This window comes from Lepidochelys kempii, chromosome 3, assembly GCF_965140285.1.
Source record: "Lepidochelys kempii isolate rLepKem1 chromosome 3, rLepKem1.hap1, whole genome shotgun sequence".
Classification (NCBI taxonomy): Eukaryota; Metazoa; Chordata; order Testudines; family Cheloniidae; genus Lepidochelys; species Lepidochelys kempii.
This window is the reverse complement of record NC_136382.1, coordinates 160,995-183,669: the sequence shown is the minus strand read 5'-3', so window position 1 is coordinate 183,669 and position 22,675 is coordinate 160,995. Positions and strand designations below refer to the sequence as shown.

Sequence of the window (22,675 nt, the reverse complement as noted above, 5' to 3'; positions counted from 1 at the left end):
ACAGAACCAGACAGAGATTATACAGACAAACAACAGCAAAGTGGGAACTATAATGACAAAACAATACAGAAGTGAGGATTTCACATCCCAGCTATTGATAAGTGAGTTCTTGCCAGACAGGATGCTATCAAACTAAGTTTCCTTTTACATTTTCTAGGCACTTCCCTTTCTCTGGAGGCGATAGGAATACAATCCTGTCCTGATAGTGCCTAACAGCCCAATAGCACCTTATTTCAATGTGACTAGTTTGGAATGTGAGGATGTGACCGTTCGCTTCCCAGCTTATGGCTGCCCCTGCTGCTTAGCCAAAGGCCTGAGCCTAAGCACAGGGCCACAAACTGTCACAGTAAGAGAAGGCCCTTACACTGGCAGACAGTGGTTTTGATTCTTTCTTTTATACCTCTATCACTAGCCAAGTGATAAGAATACACCTAAATTCTTAGAGTATAGGCCTTTACAGACAGGCCTGAATATCTATATCCTAACAATGAATTCTGCCATTGTATTTTTGCATACAGATAAGGATCAAACTAGGGCTGAGATCATAACACCAGAGTCTCAGTCACTCAGGATTCAGAGGAACAGCCGTGTTAGTCTGTATTCGCAAAAAGAAAAGGAGTACTTGTGGCACCTTAGAGACTAACCAATTTATTTGAGCATGAGCTTTCGTGAGCTACAGCTCACTTCATCAGATGTTTACCGTGGAAACTGCAGCAGACTTTATATACACACAGAAATCATGAAACAATACCTCCTCCCACCCCACTGTCCTGCTGGTAATAGCTTATCTAAAGTGATCAACAGGTGGGCCATTTCCAGCACAAATCCAGGTTTTCTCACCCTCCACCCCCCCACGCAAATTCACTCTCCTGCTGGTGCTAGCCCATCCAAAGTGACAGCTCTTTACATAATCAAGTCGGGCTATTTCCTGCATTTCACTCAGGAGTTACCTCTGCCAAGTGCATGATACCCCTAGCCTTTTGGGGGACCAAAAAATCAGAGCATTTATATCTCATTGTAGGCATGTGCCTAATGCTCATGAACTAAATGGATTATGCTGAACATACATGGACCGAGGAGCAAAAGGAGTTTGAAGCAAGGAAAATTTCACTGCACCTCAAAAGAATAAGCAGTAGTCTTTGATCCCAGCCCACTCAGCCAGTGTCAATTTGAGTTCAGTCTAGGCCAGAAAACTCAAAAAGATCTGAAGACATTTTGCTAAAATTTAATTCTTTCAGGGTTTTTTTTTTCATTTGGGGGGGAATGTAGTCAAAGTATATTTGAATGAAAAAAAAGACCTATGGATGCTTGCTGGGAGAAAGAATGGGGGAAAGGGCATAAATGGGGATAGGTGGAATGGGAAGAGTTGAGGGGCTCGGGAGAGGGTGGGGAGGTGGCCCACTTGGAAAGAACCTGGGGAAGAATGAGACGGGTTTCTGTTGGCTCCAAGGAGGAACTTCTTGCATGGTAATGGCTTCTGCAGCATTAATTAATGGCTTAATGACATGGGAAGGGCAGAGTGAGCTGGAACCAATGGGAAGGCAAAATGTTTCAGGGAATGGTTGGGAAGAGCTTGGAGAAGGAGAGAGAGACAGACTTTGGATTTTTATTGCTTAAAATTACTGTAACAACGATGTAACAACTGTTAAGATTTTGGGACATAGACCATGTACTAGATTTCTCTGACTGACCCTGTTAGCAGCTACACACTTCAGATGTTTCTAAGCATGGCCGTTATCCCCATTCCACTGTAACAAAATGGACAGAAGATTGGTTAGGAAACTGTAACAGGGTGCATGACCCGCCCCTCTTCCTGGGGCCCGCTTGCCCTCCCAATAAGGCTCAGAGAGGCTCCAGGGCTGTGCAACACCCATGTCTTTATTAACTTCGTCGCACCACCAGTGTCCATCTATGTACAAGTTTTACAGGATTAATCTCCTTTACAGGCAGAGCCAGCCTTCAGCTGGGAGGCCTCCAGTTCCCTCCCTGACTGACTTCTCCCTGTTTGCCCCCTGCCTTCTGGCTCCCTCCCAGTCTTTATAGCCTTTGGCTTGTCAGGCCAGCAGGTGTTGCCAATCCTCAGCCCGGCATCAGGCCTTTTCCATCAGCCCCAATCTGTTTCCCCTGATTGGAGCTGACTGTGCAGGGGCTAATTAGGTGCTTTTGCACCAGCACCCTGCTACAGAAACGCAAAGCAAGTGTGTGGCCTAGTGAAGAGACCACTGGACTGGGACAATTCCTGACCTGCTGGGTGATGTTGGGCAAGTCACTTCACTGCTCTGTGTCTCAGTTTCCCATATGAAAAATGGGATAATGATGTAAAGTTCTTTACAATGTACTGATGAAAACACTGTCCTTTCCTATTGTTTATTTGGTTACATCACCTAGGAAATTAGATTGTAAACTCTCCAAGGCAGGGGCTTTTTCTCTTACTTGTTACTGTTAGGTGTCTAGCATATTCTTGGACTCTGTAAACAAACAAGTAGTACCAGGTTTGGGAAAAAAGCCTATTAACATTTCTATAACCTTCTGCTTTTCTGAGCTGTGTGTGCAGATATGGTCTGGGCCCAAATGGTGGAATAGTGACTTCTCTCAATCTCTTTGCTACAAGATTTGATCAGGTACCAAGCTCTTTGTTCTTATTATATGAGGCTGTGCTGTATGTTAGTAAGAGGCAGCATGTAATTTACAAGCCAGTTTCGCACTCTTCCACATGTGGAATTGCAGAGGGCATAGTTTCACTGAGAAGAGACCTTAGAAGCTGCAGTAAAAAGTAATTGCTTTGAGGCAGAGTAAGTGTGTCTGCTGCATTGAACCACATATCTAGTAAACTGAGTAATATTAAATTGAGTTTGATCCAGGGATTTGCTGCTGTGAGACTAAAATGTCTCAGGGGTACAGACTGGAAGGGTGCAAACAACTGGCACCTCTGCCCGCTCCACTTGGCAAATAGAAAGCAGCAATACTGCAGCGATGTGTTTCTCCCTAACTTCTGATGACCTGGTTTAAAGTGAGCGGGGAAAACGTTATGGAGAGATAATAGATGTGTTTGCAGCCATGTCCCCTGATTGTTGTTGTTGTTATTAATCATGTTTATTATGGTAGTGCCAAAGGACCAACCAAGAATGGGAGCTCATAATGCTAGGCACTGTACAAACATAGAGTAGCAGACAGTCTAAGCCCTGTATTCTCTTATCTTGTAACTTTGCTTGGGAAATGTATTTTTGTGCGTGTTTCCTTCTTAAATTATTTTTTTGGATGTTTGAAGGCAATTCGCCTAACCATTTTTAAGTTTGCTTAAAAATTCAGCCATTTTCAAAATTTTCCTTGAAGCGTCTTTGAATCCTATAGCTAAAACAATGTGAAGTTTTGAATGTTTACAGTAATACAGTTAAACATGATTAATATCTGGAACATAGTTTAGTAACAAGATAGTTACCGTATGAAGTTTGCATGGTTTGACAAGTACATCATAAATCCTATGCAGAGTAAGAAAAACAGAGGAGAAATGAGAACACTGCAGTTTGTATATAAACTCTACAAAGCAGTATGAAGCAAAGGAAAATTGGGGAAACTGCAGCTCATTAGCAAAAGTCAACATGGTTTCTGTAAAGGGAAATCATGTCTTACTAATCTATTAGAGTTCTTTGAAGGGGTCAGCAAACATGTGGACAAGGGGGGTACTTAGATTTCCAGAAAGCCTTTGACAAAGTCCCTCACCAAAAGCTCTTACGTAAATTAAGTTGTCATGGGATAAGAGGGAAGATCCTTTCATGGATTGAGAACTTGTTAAAAGACAGGGAACAAAGGGTAGGAATAAATGGTAAATTTTCAGAATGGAGAGGAGTAATTGGTGTTCCCCAAAGGTCAGTCCTAGGACCAATCCTATTCAACCTATTCATAAATGATCTGGAGAAAGGGGTAAACAGCGAGGTGGCAAAGTTTGCAGATGATACTAAACTGCTCAAGATAGTTCAGACCAAAACAGACTGTGAAGAACTTCAAAAAGATCTCACAAAACTAAGTGATTGGGCAACAAAATGGGAAATGAAATTTAATGTGGATACATGTAAAGTAATGCACATGGGAAAAAAATAACCTCAACTATACATACAATATGATGAGGACTAATTTAGCTACAACTAATCAGGAAAAAGATCTTGGAGTCATCGTGGATAGTTCTCCAGTGTGCAGCAGCTGTCAAAAAAGCAAATGGGATGTTAGGAATAATTTAAAAAGGGATAGAGAATAAGACCGAGAATATCTTATTGCCCTTATATAAATCCATGGTACACCCACATCTTGAATACTGTGTACAGATGTGGTCTCCTTATATCAAAAAAGATAGACTGGCATTAGAAAAGGTTCAGAGAAGAGCAACTAAAATTATTAGGGGTTTGGAACGGCCCCATATGAGGAGAGATTAAAGAGGCTAGGACTTTTCAGCGTGGAAAAGAGGAGACTAAGGGGGGATATGATAGAGGTCTATAAAATCATGAGTGGTGTGGAGAAAGGGAATAAGGAAAAGTTATTTACTTGTTCCCATAATATAAGAACTAGAGGCCACCAAATGAAATTAATGGGCAGCAGGTTTAAAACAAAAGGAAGTTCTTTACACAGTGCACAGTCAACCTGTGGAACTCCTTGCCTGAGGAGGTTGTGAAGGCTAGGACTATAACAGGGTTTAAAAGAGAACTAGATAAATTCATGGAGGTTAAGTCCATTAATCGCTATTAGCCAGGATGGGTAAGGAATGGTGTCTGTAGCCTCTGTTTGTCAGAGGGTGGAGATGGATGTCAGGAGAGAGATCACTTGATCATTACCTGTTAGGTTCACTCCCTCTGGGGCACCTGGCATTGGTCACTGTCGGTAGACAGGATACTGGGCTGGATGGATCTTTGGTCTGACCCAGTATGGCCATTCTTATGTTCTTATTAGCTTCCTTAGGGCTGTAATATCTAGCAATAGCCAGGATATGGTGGCACTCCTAAGCCTTGAATTTTTTATTTTATTTATTTTTTTTTTTTAAAAAACCTCCAACAAAATACTACCTTTAAGTTAAAGATATTTAAGATGTTGCTATATCACAATGAACTTCTTTAAGATGAAGTTAAGTTTGCAGGCATATATCAGTGGTTTGAGTTTATTAGCTTTCCAGAATGTTGGGTACGTTTTAACTCTAACATGTAGAAACCCAGGATATTCAGAGTTAAGACTAAAGATACAGGAAACCCAAACTTTTGAAAATTTGGAGGTTCCATGGTAAAGTAGCCAGTCTGCCTTAGCTCTACTCCCAGAGAGATGCCAGCTTCTCGTTGTGTGTAGAGTATAGAAAATGCACACCACAGAACATCAATTGTGTAATTTTCATACATACTTGTCTTTGATATTATGTGTTCTGCTTTGACACCATTCTGCTTTCTGTCCTTTTCATGTATGTGCTCTGATTTCTGGGCATCTGACGCTTGTATATGGAGACTTGCTAGCTCTGTCTAATGAATCTTGAAAACTGGCTTCCATCTGGAATCACAGGACCTGATCTAGTGAAATGCTGAGGACCTTCAATGAGGCATTGAACCAAACCACATCACACAAGATGAGACTCTTAATGAAGAGTGGGAAATGATTGCCTTCCTTGTACAATTTCTCTAATTATGATATGGGCAGAGTTAAGGTTGATTTTAGTTATGCAATGGTTGAGTACTTATCCACTTTCTCTTAACAGTTAATTTCTATATTTTTTAAATGCTTGGGTTTTTAACTTTAGCATTCCTTGGTGTACATATATAGTCGAAACAACTTAATTTGAAGTTAAAGCTTATCTCTGAATAAAGAGCATAGTCTTTGTTTTGTACTGGATCTAAATTAAAAGCCTATTATTGATTCCTTTTCTTTCCAATCAGGTGATGAAGTTTATTGAAAAGCGGCAGAACACATCTCAGTGAGTAAATTCCAAAAGAATATACTATTCTGAAATCCCTCTAGGAAAGCCACTTGAAAGAGTTCCAGTACAGGGTCTTTACTTGAGGAAAGCTGTCTGAAATTATCAGTCTTGTGCTGTGAAAGATTTGTATATATCCAGGTGTAGGAACAGTCTGCTACTTAGCTGTGTCGTGCTTGAGAAAAGAGCTACAGCTTGAAGCAGAACCACAAGCTTCCAGTAACCAGAGGAGAATAATTCGGAGACTCATTCTCCTGGTCGTACACGTCTCTTCTGCTTTCCCGGTACAAGACTGGTAATTTTATCTTTTTTCTTCTGTAAGGTCCATGGGATGGTGGGGGGGAGAGTTCAGTGCCACCTGCTTGTTGGTTTTCCTTTACCCTCAATATTGATGATATCTAAACAAAAGACTTGGAATTTGATGGATAATTAAATTAATGTCCTCTGTGATATAGTCCAAATGCTAACCGTTTGAAGTTGTTAGAGAAGAGGTCTGTTCATTGCAAAGCTCCCTTAATACAATTCATATAAGCTCCATTGTTCTACATGATGTGTAAACATAGGGAATCGGTTTTTGTTCTCAAGAGTTTACAGTCTAAGTACCTGTTATGTTGATGCTTTTGACTCTTATCATTTAAATGTAATCTGCAGAGAACAGTAATGACCTTTTGCTGGCACCTTCAGTGCAGGAGATTTTTCAGGTCCTTTCCTAAGGGTATGTCTACACTGGCAAGTTTCTTGTGCCACAAGTTACACCACTTTTATTAAAACGCTGGAATTAAACCGCTGTTGCGTGTCCATGCTGTGCACCTTGTGATGCTGGAGCGCATCCACACTAGCAGCTCTTTCAATGGCAAAGACAGCAGTGCATTGTGGTAGCTAACTCACTGTGCAACTGGCCGCAGGGTGCTTTGGGAGCGGTTTGCAATGCCTCATGGGGCAGGCACAGCATCACATGATGCAGGTTTCCCAATCCCATTGTTCAGTAGTGTGACGAAGTGGGGTTTTATTCATTTTGCTATGTTGCATATGAGTCTTACTGTCCTATACTAATACTGTGTGGACCTTAGTTTCCCTGGGTACTGCACCAATAGTTAGGTGGTGGGAATTGGGTATGTGATTTTGCTGAGGCCCGCAGGGCAGGTGAGACTGCCCAGCTATTTGCAGCTATGTAACCTGAGACCCAGGATGGGGGTGCAACCAGGTGACACCTTTGGCCCGGGAATCGAGAGAAGGAGGAGGGGCTGGAGGCTGGCAATCTGCTTGGGGGACCTGGAAGCGGAGGAATCCAGGGCATCTGGCCCAGGATTCCCAAGATGGACTTGGCTGAAAGTCACTGATGTTTGTAATAACAAGCTCTGTTCTATGCTGTGGTCCTGTCTACGAATAAACCTTCTGTTTTACCCTGGCTGAGAGACATGTCTGACTGCAGAGTTGGGGTGCTGGGCCCTCTGGCTTCCCCAGGAGCACCACCGGTGCAGACTTGCTGTGGGAAGCACACGGTGTGAAAAGGGGATGCTGAATATTCTGAGGTCAGACCCAGGAAGGTCGAAGCTGTGTAAGCTTCTTGCCCTGGAGACAGTATGCTCAGAGAGAGGAGGCTCCCCCAGAGTCCTGACTGGCTTCGTATGGAGTAGTTCCAGAGCATCACCTGGTGACTCCGTGACACATGGGCATCCTACTACGTTGCCGGCTTCTTTTCAGCTGAAGGGATATGGGGGAGGAGAGGGGAGAGTGTGAGACAGGGAGTGTGTGTATGTAGGTGGGGAGAGAGACAGGATGTTTTGGGGGACAGAGTGTGTGTCAGCATGCTGTCTTTTAAGTTCAGACAGCAGCAGGAAGCAGCCAATCCTGGGGGAGGGGAAACCCCGACATCAGCTCCAGCTTCCCTCCCTGGACTCTCTGCACAGCAATCAAATGCGCTCACCTTCCTGCCTCCCTCCCTCCCCCTGTGTTCAACAGAGCATTCCACATTAATGGTTTGCTTTGTGTCCCAGAGCAGATCAGCATGCAACAGCTGTGAGAACTGTTGCTGTGAGAAAGGGTGCTTTGAAAGGGGAGGGGAGTAGGTCTCTAGGGCAGCCGAGTTCAAAACAATGAGCAGAGTGGTCGTTTGAGGCAGAAAGCTGCTTTACCGTGCAGAAATGTGCCAGTGTAGACAAGCCCTAAGTCTTGGAATGCTTTGGGAGAAATCTCCCTGAGCTGTAACAAAAATTCACATGATCTGGCTGTCCCCATCTTTTTGCTAGGCTAATCACCAGGAGCTTGTGCTTTTGACGAGGGCTGTCGATTAATTGCAGTTAACTCACGTGATTAACTCAAAAAAATTAACGGCGATTAAAAAAATTAATTGCACTGTTAAACAATAGAATACCAGTTGACATTTATTGAATATTTGTGGATGTTTTTCTACGTTTTCAAATATATTGATTTCTATTACAACACAGAATACAAAGTGTACAGTGCTCACTTTGTATTATTTTTTATTATAAATATTTGCACTGTGAAAATGATAAAATAAATAGTATTTTTCAGTTCACCTCATACAAGTATTGTTGTGCAATCTCTTTATCGTGAAAGTGTAACTTATAAATGTAGATTTTTTTTTGTTTACATAATTGCACTCAAAAACAAAACAATATAAAACTGTAGAGCCTACAAGTCCACTAGGTCCTATTTCTTGTTCAGTCAATTGCCAAGACAAACAAGTTTGTTCCATTTACGGGAGATACTGCTGACTGCTTCTTATGTTTGCATGGCACTTTTGTTTGCAAGGTATTTATGTGCCAAATATTCTAAACAATCATATGTCCCTTCGTGTTCGGCCACCATTCCAGAGGACATACTTCCATGCTAATGCTGCTCGTTTAAAAAAATATGTTAATTAAATTTGTGACTGAACTGCTTGGGGGAGAATTGTATGTCTCCTGTTCTGTTTCACTGGCATTCTGCCATATATTTCATGTTATAGCAGTCTCGGGTGATGATTTAGCACATGTTCATTTTAAGAACATTTTCACAGCAGATTTTACAAAATGCTAAGAAGATACCAATGTGAGATTTCTAAGGCTAGATACAGCACTCGACCCAAGGTTTAAGAATCTGAAGTGTTTTCCAAAATCTGAGAGGGATGAGGTGTGGAGATTGCTTTCAGATGTCTTAAAAAAGCAACACTCTGATGTGGAAACTACAGAACCTGAACCACCAAAATAGAAAATCAACCTTCTGCTGGTGGCATCTGACTCAGATGATGAAAATGAACATGCATCGCTCTGCTGTGCTTTGGATTGTTATCTAGCAGAACCTGTCATCATGCTGATGACATGGACGCATATCTCCTGGAATGGTGATTGAAGCATGAAGGGACATATGAGTCTTTAGTGCATCTGGCATGTAAATATCTTGCGATGCCAGCTACAACAGTGCCATGCTAATACCTGGTCTCACTTTCAGGTGACATTGTAAACAAGACATGGGCAGCATTATCTCCTGTAAATTGTAACCTAACTTGGTTGGCTGAAGTAGGACGGAGTGGACTTGTAGGTTCTAAAGTTTTACATTGTTTTATTTTTGAATGCAGTTATTTTTTGTACATAATTCTACATTTGTAAGTTCAACTTTCATTATAAAGAGATTGCACTACAGTACTTGTATTAGGTGAATTTAAATATACTATTTTTTATTTTTACAGTGCAAATATTTGTATAAAGTGATCACTGTCCACTTTGTATTCTGTTGTAATTTAAATTAGTATATTTGAAAATGTAGAAAACATCCAAAAGTATTTAATAGATGGTATTCTATTATTGTTTAACAGCGTGATTAATCACACAATTAATTTTTTTAATCACTTGACAGCCCTACTTTTGACTAATTCTTCCTTTGTTTGTGGTGGTTGCCTTCTTCACAGATATGTTCTTATTGATACACCAGGACAGATTGAGGTGTTCACCTGGTCAGCCTCAGGCACTATCATCACTGAGGCACTGGTAAGTGTTTTTTGCACAACATCAGAGTGAGGCTGGCTGGGGTAGGTGGTTGCAGAATGACACGTTTTACTTAACTAAAACTTGTTTTATCCTGTTCTTTCAGGCTTCCACTTTTCCTTCAGTTGTCGTTTATGTGATGGACACATCTCGCAGCACCAACCCTATCACCTTTATGTCTAACATGTTATATGCTTGCAGGTAAGAAATCATAGGTTCAGAAATCAAATGTATATCTTTTCAAAATGCTGTCTGTCTTATCCTCACAAAGAAATGAGGGAGCCCACATTTCTTGAAAAGATCTTTAAATTGGAACAAAGTTATTGGATTTGACCATTCATATCTCACTCACAATGTTTTTACCCAAAGAAAACAGTGCAACACTGACAGATTCAATCATTCTTCTCAACCAGGACCTGTGAGAACTCCAACAAGCAGCTGCTCCTCACCCCTAAAAATCCCTTGTGGACTTTCACAAGGCTCAGTACACCCATATCTCTCCCCAGTATTTGAGACCTCTTGAAGAGGTTGAGAGGTGCTATATGAAATCAGTTGTTTGCAGTGTTGTTATATCTGTGTTGGTCCCATGATATGAGCAAGACAAGGTAGGTGAGGTAATCTTTTGTTGGACCAGCTTCTGTTGATGGAAGGGACAAGCTTTCAAGCTACACAGAGCTTTTCCTCTGGTCTGGAGAATGTCCTCAGAGTGTCTGATGAAATCAGTACAGTCTGAGAGGTCATAATGTCTGCTCTTCATCAAGATACTGATCTCTTGCAAACTCAGCCCAGGCAGGAGTCCTATGCTAATGGTGGGAGGGCAGAAATATTTTGTTTGCTAGCCAGGATACTCAGTAGTTCTTTCATTAAAGGCATCTGGTCTGCTTTTTGTCAAGGTCAATGATGTTTGAGTACTACTGGTAATCTTGGACAAAGTGGCAAAGAAATAGTTGCATCTACTGACATCTTGTCAGGATGCTTCATTGTTGCCCCTTGGAGTATGTAGCCACAGCAGTTCACACATTCGTCGCCTCCTGGAGGAGTTATTTGAAATGCCATGTTGTCTTCCTCTTTAGTTCCAGATACAGGAACATTCAGTTTGTGCAGGTTTCAGAGTAACAGCCATGTTAGTCTGTATTTGCAAAAAGAAAAGGAGTACTTGTGGTACCTTAGAGACTAACCAATTTATTTGAGCATAAGCTTTCGTGAGCGACAGCTCACTTCATCGGATACATACTGTGGAAAGTGCAGAAGATCTTTTATACACACAAAGCATCAGCAGAGACAGAACTCTCTGTCTTCATGACCCATCAAGAAAGCTGCATCCCTCAGGGAAAATGGGGCTAACAGTACCGGGGGAAGCTCCTGAGAGCTGACGGTAGTGTGCTCTTTACAGAGGGCCCTGTATGGTGGGGAAAAGATTGAGCTTGAATCCCACTGTGATGGGTTTCCCCCCAGAGTGCCACCTGGAATTGGGGTACCACTGAGCTCTCTGACCCATCAGCCTGGGCTCCCCCTCACACTGTGCTGCTGTGACAAGTTGTAAAGCCCTTCAAGCTTGCATTTTCACCAGCATTCACCCAGGTAGGGACACACTTTGCTGCAATCATATGCAGACTTTTTAACCACCAGCCTTCCAGCCTAGGACCCCAGATCAGGACCATCCTGCCCTGATCAAATTTGGCCAGTATATGGGTTTAACACCCAGTCCTCCTCTCCCTCAATGTGAAGAGGACCATGCACACTTGGGAAAATCTCAGCTTGATTACCACAAGACACCTTAGTTTAACGCACACTGGTTTGAATTAAAACATAAAATAAGTTTATTAACAACAGAAGTATAGATTTCAAGTGATAGCAAACCAATCAAAGCAGATTACCTAGTAAATAAACAAAACAGCAAACTGAGTTTAACATACTGGATAGGTAGGATATGAATTAGCAAATTCTTATCCTGAGTGATAAACAGGCTAGCAGATTTTTAAGACACAAGCTGCCTTGACTTTGCAGCTTGGGTTTCCCAGGTTTTTATACACAGGCTAGAAATCCCTTAGCCTGGGATCATCATTTCCCCCGGTTAGTCTTTATTTCGCAGATATTTTCAGCTGTGGTGTTGTAGGGAGAGCGAGGTCCCTTTATGATGTCGTTTTTTCCCTTTTATATCTTTTATTCACTTGTTGGAAAGCTCTTTTGCTGTGACCCGGGTCAAACAGTTCCCATTGTGTAGTGCTATCTCTGAGAGGTTTTTATTGTACACAGTTCCGGGTTAATCCTTGTGCTTGTGTGCATTTCCTTAATAAGCCATTAACATTGTTTGGCCTTTTTACTGTTTTACCTGAAAGGCTACTTGTGAGTGTGTTCAACCCCACAACATGTTTTAGTAACACATACACGGTCAAACTTTATAACTTCACATACAATGATAGCACATACAATTCAACGAGATATTAATGTCTAGAAGATTAAGACTTTTAGAATGATACTCACAAGGCATACTTTGTACAAAAAATGTCACACCCACCATTTTCTGAATATGCTGCAAGATTCCCCTTTTTGCAAAAGTTTTTCTTATGATGACTGAAAATAAGACATTAAAATGGAAATAAAAATCGAACAACCACAGTAAATAGAAGTTGCTGAACCAGGAATATAAAGCAGATTTCATTAAGGACAATGTTCAACAAATCTTACATGAGAACCATAGACTTATTAGGGCGCCTGGTTTGTCTTTTAGGTTAACTGGCTGATATCCACTCCAGGGCTACTTTTTCATGCAACATGTAATCAAGCTATGTAGCTTACTGCCAGAGGAAGTCACTGAGGCTAAGAATTTAACAAAATTCAAAAAGGGATTGGTTATTTATATGGCTAATAGGAATATTCAGAATTTTTGTTATAACTATACGAATTTTGAAAGGGATATTAAACCTTGTGTTTCAGGTCGTAAGCCAATCTCTATTAGAGATGAGGATGAGTTTTATATGGGGGATAGATTATTCCACATAAACCTGCTGCACTGTTCTTATGTCATTCTCTGAAGTGTCTGGTTCTGGCCACTGTTGGAGACAGTATATTAAACTGGGTAGACCTGAGGTCTGATGCAGTTTATCAATTCTGTATTCCTAAACAAAGAACTTCCCCTTTCTAGTAACTGTGCCTCAAAGTTCATGGATCCAAAAATATGTCCAGTTGGGTCTGCAGGTCTGTATGTATTTTGAGGTCATAGGTCAGTCCACAAATATCTCAACCATGATAAAAGTCCTGAGTCAAAATAAAATAAAAAAAAAAAAAAGGAAGGTTAATAACAAGTAGAGCTGAAATAATAGGAAAACATCAGTCAAGCTCAGCCATGCACACAGGACAATTGCTGTTCTACAGAGAGATGCTTATAACCTCCTTTTTCTATTTTGGTCCTCGGTGATCTGAGTGAAAGATTACACTTTAATTTGGTCAGAGTAAAGTGTCCTTTCCTACTAAAATCACAGTTTTGGGGTTTGGTTTTTATATGCAGGCCTATCTGCCTCCTGCTTAATGTGGAAATATGTTAATCTATGTCTTATTGAAGTCTAGGTGACTTTTCTGACTGCTCCTCTTCTCTCCTTTCAGTATTCTGTACAAAACAAAACTACCTTTTATTTTGGCCATGAACAAGGTAAGTAGAATCTATTGTCAGTGTCCAAGCGAACAAGATGCTTGTTAGACTTCTCTTATAATAGTGTCATCACCTCTCCTTAGCAAGGACATCATTGCATCTGAGATGGATGGAGGAATACTGGCTACTAAAGGGCTCTAATTTAGTGGAGAACGGCATAATAAGAACCAATGGCCAGAAGTCAAAGCCAGATAAATTCTAATTAGAAATAAGGCACAGATTTTTAACAGTGAGGACAATTAACCATTGGAAAGCAGGGATGTGGTGAATCTCTATCACTTGGAGTGTGTAAATCAAAACTAGATGCATTTCTGGAAGATCTATTTTAGCCAACACAAGCAATTTGGCCTCAATACAGGGTAATTGGGTGAAACTCTGTGACCTGTGTTATATAGAAAGTCAAACTAGATAATCTAATGGTTGATTCTGTTCTTAAAATCTATGAATAGGAGGCTTATTTTTGATGTGGAAAAGGTAAAGGCAGTTAAGCTCAGCCGTAAGGTAACTGACAGGAGTGATCAAATCTAGGAAAGTGAAGGTAGCATTTCAATTAGATAATCCATTAAATGTTTTTGAAGAATGCTAGTTGTGTCATCATGTTTGGTATCAAAATGGAAGAGTAGGACTGAGTGGAATAGAGAAGAGCTTTGTTCTACAGGAAATTGTCTCTAAATTGGAGAAACTGCCAGACTCCTTCCTTTTCGTCTTATGTTTCCCTCTCTTATATCAAGCTGTCAAACTTTGCTGTGAAACCTCAGTCTAGAGAGATCCTAATTTTGTGGGGTTCTGCCTGGATGCTAGGTTTTTCAAAAGCACGTATGTGACTTAGAACCGCAAATCCAATTGAAAGTGACCTATGTTCCTAAATCACTTAAAATTTAAAAAATGACCCTTGCCTCAGAGGTTAGAATCTAAATATAAGATGAGACACACCAGGTAAGTCTGACAAGCAATAGGAGGGAGAAAGGGGAAGGCAGGGCCAGGGTAACACAGCTAAGACTCTTTAGCTACAGAGGTAGCTAGCGCACAACGTGGTTTTTTTGATTCAGTTGAAAAGTTCTGCCATTTTAAAAAATACCTTTTAAAACTTTCTGTTGCTGTTCTTGTGTATGAACATACTCGTGTGTGCCCACACACAAATGACCACCCCCAATTCTGCCCTCACAGTGCCCTTTCCAGGGTTTAAGGGCTGCCATCTCCCAGCAGTCAGCTTTGCCTTTTAAAAAATAAAAAAATAGCATCACTGGGGCTTCTGAGGGACTGAAGATCTTTGCCCCTGCTGCTCCTCCTCGCTGCTCTGGACCTGGCGGAGAACTAGCCTCAAATGCCTGGATGAGGGCCTCAGTTATTCTCTCCTCATGTGCGGAAAGTTGCAGGGCTACTCTAGTTGGGGCTCCCTGTTTCCAGCTGCTGCACCTTTCCTTTGACTCAAGTCTTCTTTTTACACTGATTTTACATGCCATCTTCACTGATGAAGACCATATTTCTGCCACCTTTCACTTATACTGGATACCTTAACCCTTCAACCAGAGGTGTGGTTCAGTACCATAGTTTTGCCCTTCCCTAGTAAGGTAGGGAGAATTTTCCAAACCTACCACTTCTCAATAATGGGCTGAGTTTCCTTGCCCAACAGAAAAAGCACAAATGGAGTCCTGTAAACAAATTCCTTTCTATTGCCTAAGTTCCTTTTTCTTAAGGCAAGAGTCCTCTGTGCTGTAATGGGCATCCTTTGGCAAAGCGTGTTGGTGCCCATTATTGACACTACTAAACTGCACGCTTGGCAGACACAAGTCAGCCTAAGGATGTGTGTCCATTCCTTTTTATTTACTGATGTATACTCTTAAAAGGATGCTGTCATTTTGAAGCCTAGGCCGCTTTTGCCAATGTAATAGTTATTTCAGATACTATAGATTTCCCAGAATCACCCCATTCCTGAACTTTTCCTTCTCTCGCTCTCACTTGCCTTGGCGACCCCCTGCCTGAATGCCAGCCTCACTTCTCTCATAGACATCTGATCAAAGACCCACTGTCCTGAGTTCTCACACTACACTCACCCCTGCTCTAGAGGCCACCACTTTGCATGCCCCCTCCAAGCCTGCCTATGTTCCTCTGACAGTTTGATTTTACATCTTCCTAATTTTACAATGTATCTGTCTGCTTTTGCAGGATAAGAACCTGACCTGGTAATTACAGTGGAGCAGTGTAGCTGTCTACACACAGAGTGCTGTCTAGTGTACAAAGTCAGAAAAATGACTATTTCAGTTAAGGTGTATGCAGTGGTGTGAAGTGACCCTTTTAACACCCCTCTAGTCATAAGGAGGAAAGGTGTCGGGGGACAGACAGCAGCTGGGGATGGGGGTTGTTAATGGGTTACAGATTGTTGTAGTAAGCCATAAATCCAGTGTGTCTATTCAGTCCATGATTTTTAATGTCTAGCAAAGTAATGAATTTAAGCTCCCAGGCTTGTCTGTTGAAAGTATTGCACTATGGCTACACTACAGCTTAAGTTGACATAAGTTATGTCGCTCAGGGGTGTGAATTAGCCACCCCCTGAGTGACATAACTTATGCCAACTTAGTGCTGTCCCCACTGGCGCTTATGTCGGCCAGAGAGCTTCTCCTGCCAGCTTAGCTACTGCCACTCGCAGGGGCTGGAGTAATTAAGTCAACAGGAGAGAGCTCTCTCCCATCGGCTTAGAGCGGCTACATGAGAGAGCTCTCTAGTATAGGCATAAGATTGTACAGATTTCCTTTGAGGATGAGGGTCGGCTATAGAGTGATTGCTGCCCACCCCCAGCTGCTTCTCCCCCTTCTTTTCTCCCTATGACTGAAGGAGTGTTAAAGGGTCACTTTACCTTGAAGGGTCTCTGGAAATGTGATAACTACTTATGCTGAACAATCTGTTCCACCTTGTATTTAACAGTGACACTCAGAGGCTATGTCTATACTGTGTACCTTACAGCAGCACAGCTGTGCTGCTATGGCAATGCTGCTGTAAGGTATGCAGCGTAGCCGCTCTTTGTCAGCAGGAGAGTGCTCTCCTGCTGACAAAATAAAACCATCCCCATGAGAGGCGGTAGCTTTGTCAGTAGGAGAGTATCTGTCCGACTGGCGCTTTTCGTCAGTAAAACTTTTGTCTGTCAGGGGTGTGATTTTTTTCCAAAAGCTTTACCAACAAAAGTACAGTGTAGACATAACCTGAGTTAGGCCTTGTTTACACTACACAGTTTTGTCATCAAAAGGCAGCTTTTCGCAACAAAACAGTGGAGGTGTACACACGACAGTGCACCTCCCACCAACAATATTCTCCTGCTTCGTTGACAAAATAAAACCACCATGCCGAGAGGCATAGAGCTTGTTGCGGCAAAGTTAGATCAACAAAGCATCAGTGTAGACACAGCATTTATTACATCGCTGTAACTGGCCTCCAGGGGGTATCCCACAATGCTCACTGTTTCGAACTCCACTGCCCTGCATCCAGCTACACAGGCATTCACCCCCTCCTTTCAAAGCCCCAAGAAGTTTTGAAATTTCTCAGTGTGGAAAGCTCACATGGCACACTCAGCTGGGCAGTAGCTGGCTCCCGCATCAAATGCACTCCTGCTTGCACTACAGGGGAGGGGATTGATCTTCTTGGTCTGTGGGGAGAGGAGGCTGTGGGAGAATATATTGAACAGCACACGTCCAGAATAGATCTTTGGGGGACCCTGCTATTTACCTCTCTCCATTGTGAAGACTGGCCACTTATTCCTACCCTTTGTTTCCTGTCTTTTAACCAGTTACTGATTCGAGAGTACCTTCCCTCTAATCCCATGACTGGTTTGTTTGCTTAAAAGCCTGTGGTTGAGGAACCTTGTCAAAGGCTTTCTGAAAGTCCAAGAATACTACAGCCACTCAATTACCCTTGTCCACTTGCTTCTTGACACCCTCAAAGAATTCTAATAGACTGGTGAGGCCTGATTTCCCTTTACAAAAGCCCTGTTGACTCTTCCCCAACAATCATGTCCATCTATGTGTCTGCTAATTCTGTTCTTTTCTATAGTTCCAATCAATTTGCCTGGTACTGAAGTTAGGCTTACTGTCTTGGAAGTGCCAGGACTGCCTCTGGAACCTTTTTTTTTTTTTTTTTAGATAAGCATTATGTTAGCTACCCTCCAGTCATCTGATACAGAGGCTGATTTAAGTGATAGGCTGCATACCACAGTACTAGTTCTTCAATTTTTTATGAATTCCTTCAAAACATTTGGGTGAATACCATGTGGTCCTAGTGACTTATTACTGTTTGTATCAATCTGTACCAAAACCTCCTCTTTTGACACCTCAGTCTGGTACAGTTCCTCAGATTTGGCAACTAAAAAGAATGACTCTGGGGCTGGGCTCTCCTCCACATCTTCTGCAGTGAAGACCAATGCAAAGAATTCATTTAGCTTCTCCCAAATGGCCGTGTCTTCCTTGAGTGCTCCCAGTGAGAGAGGAGGGCTCCTGCCTCATACTGAGAAAGAGGGATGATCAGCGGGTTATCTCAAGTGCCTATACACAAATGCACGAAGCCTGGGAAACAAGCAGGGAGAACTGGAAGTCCTGGCAAAGTCAAGAAATTATGATGTGATTGGAATAACAGAGACTTGGGATAACTCACATGACTGGAGTACTGTCATGGATGGATATAAACTGTTCAGGAAGGACAGGCAGGGCAGAAACGGTGAGGGAGTTGCACTGTATGTAAGAGAGCAGTATGACTTCTCAGAGCTCAAGTATGAAACTGCAGAAAAACCTGAGAGTCTCTGGATTAAGTTTAGAAGTGTGAGCAACAAGGGTGATGTCATGGTGGGAGTCTACTATAGACCACCGGACCAGGGGGATGAGGTGGACGAGGCTTTCTTCCGGCAACTCGCAGAAGTTACTAGATCGCAGGCCCTGGTTCTCATGGGAGACTTCAATCACCCTGATATCTGCTGGGAGAGCAATATAACGGTGCACAGACAATCCAGGAAGTTTTTGGAAAGTGTAGGGGACAATTTCCTGGTGCAAGTGCTGGAGTAACCAACTAGGGGCAGAGCTCTTCTTGACCTGCTGCTCACAAACCGGGAAGAATTAGTAGGGGAAGAAAAAGTGGATGGGAACCTGGGAGTCAGTGACCATGAGATGGTCAAGTTCAGGATCCTGACACAAGGAAGAAAGGAAAGCAGCAGAATACCCTGGACTTCAGAAAAGCAGACTTTGACTCCCTCAGGGAACTGATGGGCAAGATCCACTGGGAGAATAACATGAGGGGGAAAGCAGTCCAGGAGAGCGGGCTGTATTTGAAAGAATCCTTATTGAGGTTACAGGGACAAACCATCCCGATGTGTAGAAAGAATAGTAAATATGGCAGGCGACTAGCCTGGCTTAACAGTGAAATCCTTGCTGATCTTAAATACAAAAAAGAAGCTTACAAGAAGTGGAAGATTGGACAAATGACCAGGGATGAGTATAAAAATATTGCTCGGGCATGCAGGAGTGAAATCAGGAAGCCCAAATCACACCTGGAGTTGTAGGTAGCAAGAGACGTTAAGAGTAACAAGAAGGGCTTCTTCAGGTATGTTAGCAACAAGAAGAAAGTCAAGGATAGTGTGGGCCCCTTAATGAATGAGGGAGGCAACCTAGTGACAGAGGATGTGGAAAAAGCTAATATACTCAATGCTTTTTTTGCTTCTGTCTTCACGAACAAGGTCAGCTCCCAGACTACTGCACTGGGTATCACAGCATGGGGAGGAGGTGACCAGCCCTCTGTGGAGAAAGAAGTGGTTCGGGACTATTTAGAAAAGCTGGAGGTGCACAAGTCCATGGGGCTGGGTGCGTTGCATCTGAGAGTGCTAAAGGAGTTGGCGGATGTGATTGCAGAGCCATTGCCCATTATCTTTGAAAACTCATGGTGATCCGGGGAAGTCCAGGATGACTGGAAAAAGGCTAATGTAGTGGCCATCTTTAAAAAAGAGAAGGAGGATCCTGGGAACTACAGGCCAGTCAGCCTCACCTCAGTCCCCGGAAAAATCATGGAGCATGTCCTCAAGGAATCAATTCAGAAGCACTTAGAGGAGAGGAAAGTGATCAGAAATGGTCAGCATGGATTCACCAAGGGCAAGTCATGCCTGACTAATCTAATTGCCTTCTATGACGAGATAACTGGTTCTGTGGAGGAAGGGAAAGCAGTGGACGTGGTGTTCCTTGACTTTAGCAAAGCTTTTGACACGGTCTCCCACAGTATTCTTGCCAGCAAGTTAAAGTAGTATGGGCTGGATGAAAGGACTATAAGGTTAATAGAAAGCTGGCTAGATTGTCGGGCTCAACGGGTAGTGATCAATGGCTCCATGTCTAGTTGGCAGCCGGTATCATGTGGAGTGCCCCAAGTGTCGGTCCTGGGGCAGGTTTTGTTCAATATTTTCATAAATGATCTGTAGGATGGTGTGGATTGCACCCTCGGCAAGTTTGCAGATGACACTAAACTGGGAGGAAAGGTAGATAAGCTGGAGGGTAGGGATAGGATACAGAGGGCCCTAGACAAATTGGAGGATTGGGCCAAAAGAAATCTGATGAGATTCAACAAGGACAAGTGCAGAGTCCTGCACTTAGGACGGAAGAATCCCATGCACCGCTACAGACTAGGGACTGAATGCTGGGCAGCAGTTCTGCAGAAAAGGACCTAGGGGTGACAGTGGACGAGAAGCTGGATATGAGTCAACAGTGTGCCCTTGTTGCCAAGAAGGCCAATGGCATTTTGGGCTGTATAAGTAGGGGCATTGCCAGCAGATCGAGGGACGTGATCGTTCCCCTCTCTTTGACATTGGTGAGTCCTCATCTGGAGTAGTGTGTTCAGTTTTGGGCCCCACAGTACAAGAAGGATGTGGAAAAACTGGAAAGAGTCCAGCGGAGGGCAACAAAAATGATTAGGGGACTGGTACCCATGACTTATGAGGAGAGGCTGAGGGAACTGGGGATGTTTAGTCTACGGAAGAGAAGAATGATGGGCGATTTGATAGCTGCTTTCAACTACCTGAAAGGGGGTTCCAAAAAGGATGGCTCTAGACTCTTCTCAGTGGTAGCAGATGACAGAACAAGGAGTAATGGTTTCAAGTTGCAGTGGGGGAGGTTTAAGTTGGATATCAGGAAAAACTTTTTCACTAGGAGGGTGGTGAAACACTGGAATGTGTTACCTAGGGAGGTGGTAGAATCTCCTTCCTTAGAAGTTTTTAAGGTCAGGCTTGACAAAGCCCTGGCTGGGATGATTTAATTGGGGATCGGTCCTGCTTTGAGCAGGAGGTTGGACTAGATGACTTCCTGCGGTCCCTTCCAACCCTGATATTCTATGATTCTGTGATTCAGTGTAATAAACTATATAGTCCCTACTTCGCTGCTGGACTTCTGTCTGCATTATTTTTACTCTTTCAGGTTTTCTTTTTGGCTGGGGTGGGTAGGTGATTAATTGCCTAAGTTTAAAGTATTTTTGTTAGGTGTGTCTGCTTCTCTCACTCCCTCACAAAACTCCTGTTTGCTGCTGCATTCGCTGCTTTCTCTGGTTGCTTAGGAGCTGGCTTTTTAAGCCCCCATTTTTCCTGAGTTATCCCTGCCTCTTGTCAAGGGACCCAAAAGGATTTAGGTATCAAAGGATAGCAGGCTAGAGCCTCATTAGTAAACTCTCAGCCTAGCCTGGCACTTGGCTTAGCACGCAACCCCCAAAACAGACCACACTATAATCTTCAATTAGGGAATCACACATCAGGCAGGCAAGCAAGCACAGAACAAACTAATTCTTTCCTCCTTCACTTGTAAAAGTCCATTGCAAAACTCCCCTTTACTGCTCCTGTTCTTTTGTCTTCCCTGTTCTCCCCCAAATCCATTTGTCTTGCGTTAAAAATTATATTTTAAGGTCTATGGGGGCAGGGAGTGCTGTACTATATGTTTGCCCAGCTCTTATTGCTGTGGTGCTCAGTGAGTAGTGTTTAGTCACTAGTTAAAACACCAAAGTTTTTCAAGCCAACCAACGGTGTGTGAGTGAGGTCATAAGTGAGGACTTAATTTGCCTAGATTCTAGTACTGCAATCTCGTACACACTGGCAGGGCCCCATTGGTTTCAGTGGGACTGCATGCAGACGTACGAGTCCTCCCACGTTGATCAAATTGCAGTAGCACTGCCTTAAACTCTAAACATGCCTTTTTAAAATTGAAATAATGATGGGGGTTGTACCCTTTTCAAATTGAAACAGCTGAACTGGCAAAACAAAGCATGGGATATTTCAGGCCAGGGAGTGAATGTTTTGGAAAGTTACGAGCATTTGATAATGGAGTTAGAATGAAAACTGTTTACTAGCCTTAACTCTCAGGTACTGTTGAGTGCCCATGCTAATACAGAACCAACCAACCACCATCATCTCTGAAAACTGACTTCTCGTTTCCTTATACGTTCCAGACAGATATCATTGATCACAGTTTTGCAGTAGAATGGATGCAGGATTTTGAGATCTTCCAAGATGCCTTGAATCAAGAGACAACGTATGTTAGTAACCTGACTCGTTCCATGAGCCTGGTGTTGGATGAGTTTTACAGCTCACTTAAGGTAAGCCTCCTCTCCTGTTCACTACCCCCTACACAGAGATCTCTATTCGCTGCTCTCAGCCTTGAGTCCCCTGCTGAGTCCTGCACCATGGGGTATAGAGGGGACTGATTTCTCTGCGTCATTCTTCAGGGGCAAATACTTTGGATTACTTTATCCTGCCTCAGGGGAGAGGGATGTGCAAGCTGGCAGAGGGAGTAATTTAAAATTAAATTGCAAATAAATCACCAGAGAAAGCAAAGAATTAAGTAGTTGCGTTCCTAAGTGTATTTGTTGGAGTGGAGGGTGTCATTTCAGAGTCTCTCATTTGAAATGCCTTGTACTCTAGCAGGGTCAGCTAAGCCCTTCATTCTTTTTAAAGGAGTCCGATTCAGTTCTGTACCACTTACTGAAGGAGGTTGCTTTGGTCACAACCTTAGAAACAAATTTCTAGCCCATATGGTAAATGGGAAGGTATCTTTTCCTACCCCAGTGGGATTGGGAGGCTAAATCCATTACTATAAAGTACTT

At 42.7% G+C, this 22,675-nt stretch overlaps 1 protein-coding gene across 5 annotated transcripts in view; it reads left to right on the top strand.

The window, feature by feature from the left end:
• GPN1 (GPN-loop GTPase 1) overlaps nucleotides 1–22,675 on the top strand; it is a 125,370-nt gene that overhangs the window by 12,555 nt on the left and 90,140 nt on the right. For 4 of the 5 annotated variants that reach the window (XM_073335385.2, XM_073335386.2, XM_073335387.2 and 1 more), the window contains exons 4-9: nucleotides 2,555–2,621; nucleotides 5,904–5,941; nucleotides 9,852–9,930; nucleotides 10,034–10,128; nucleotides 13,531–13,576; nucleotides 22,022–22,168. In XM_073335385.2, the coding sequence (XP_073191486.2) occupies nucleotides 2,555–2,621; nucleotides 5,904–5,941; nucleotides 9,852–9,930; nucleotides 10,034–10,128; nucleotides 13,531–13,576; nucleotides 22,022–22,168 (472 nt within the window). Of the gene's footprint in view, nucleotides 1–2,554; nucleotides 2,622–5,903; nucleotides 5,942–6,253; nucleotides 7,627–9,851; nucleotides 9,931–10,033; nucleotides 10,129–13,530; nucleotides 13,577–22,021; nucleotides 22,169–22,675 lie in introns of those variants that run through there. The other variant, XM_073335389.1, reaches the window with a different exon arrangement.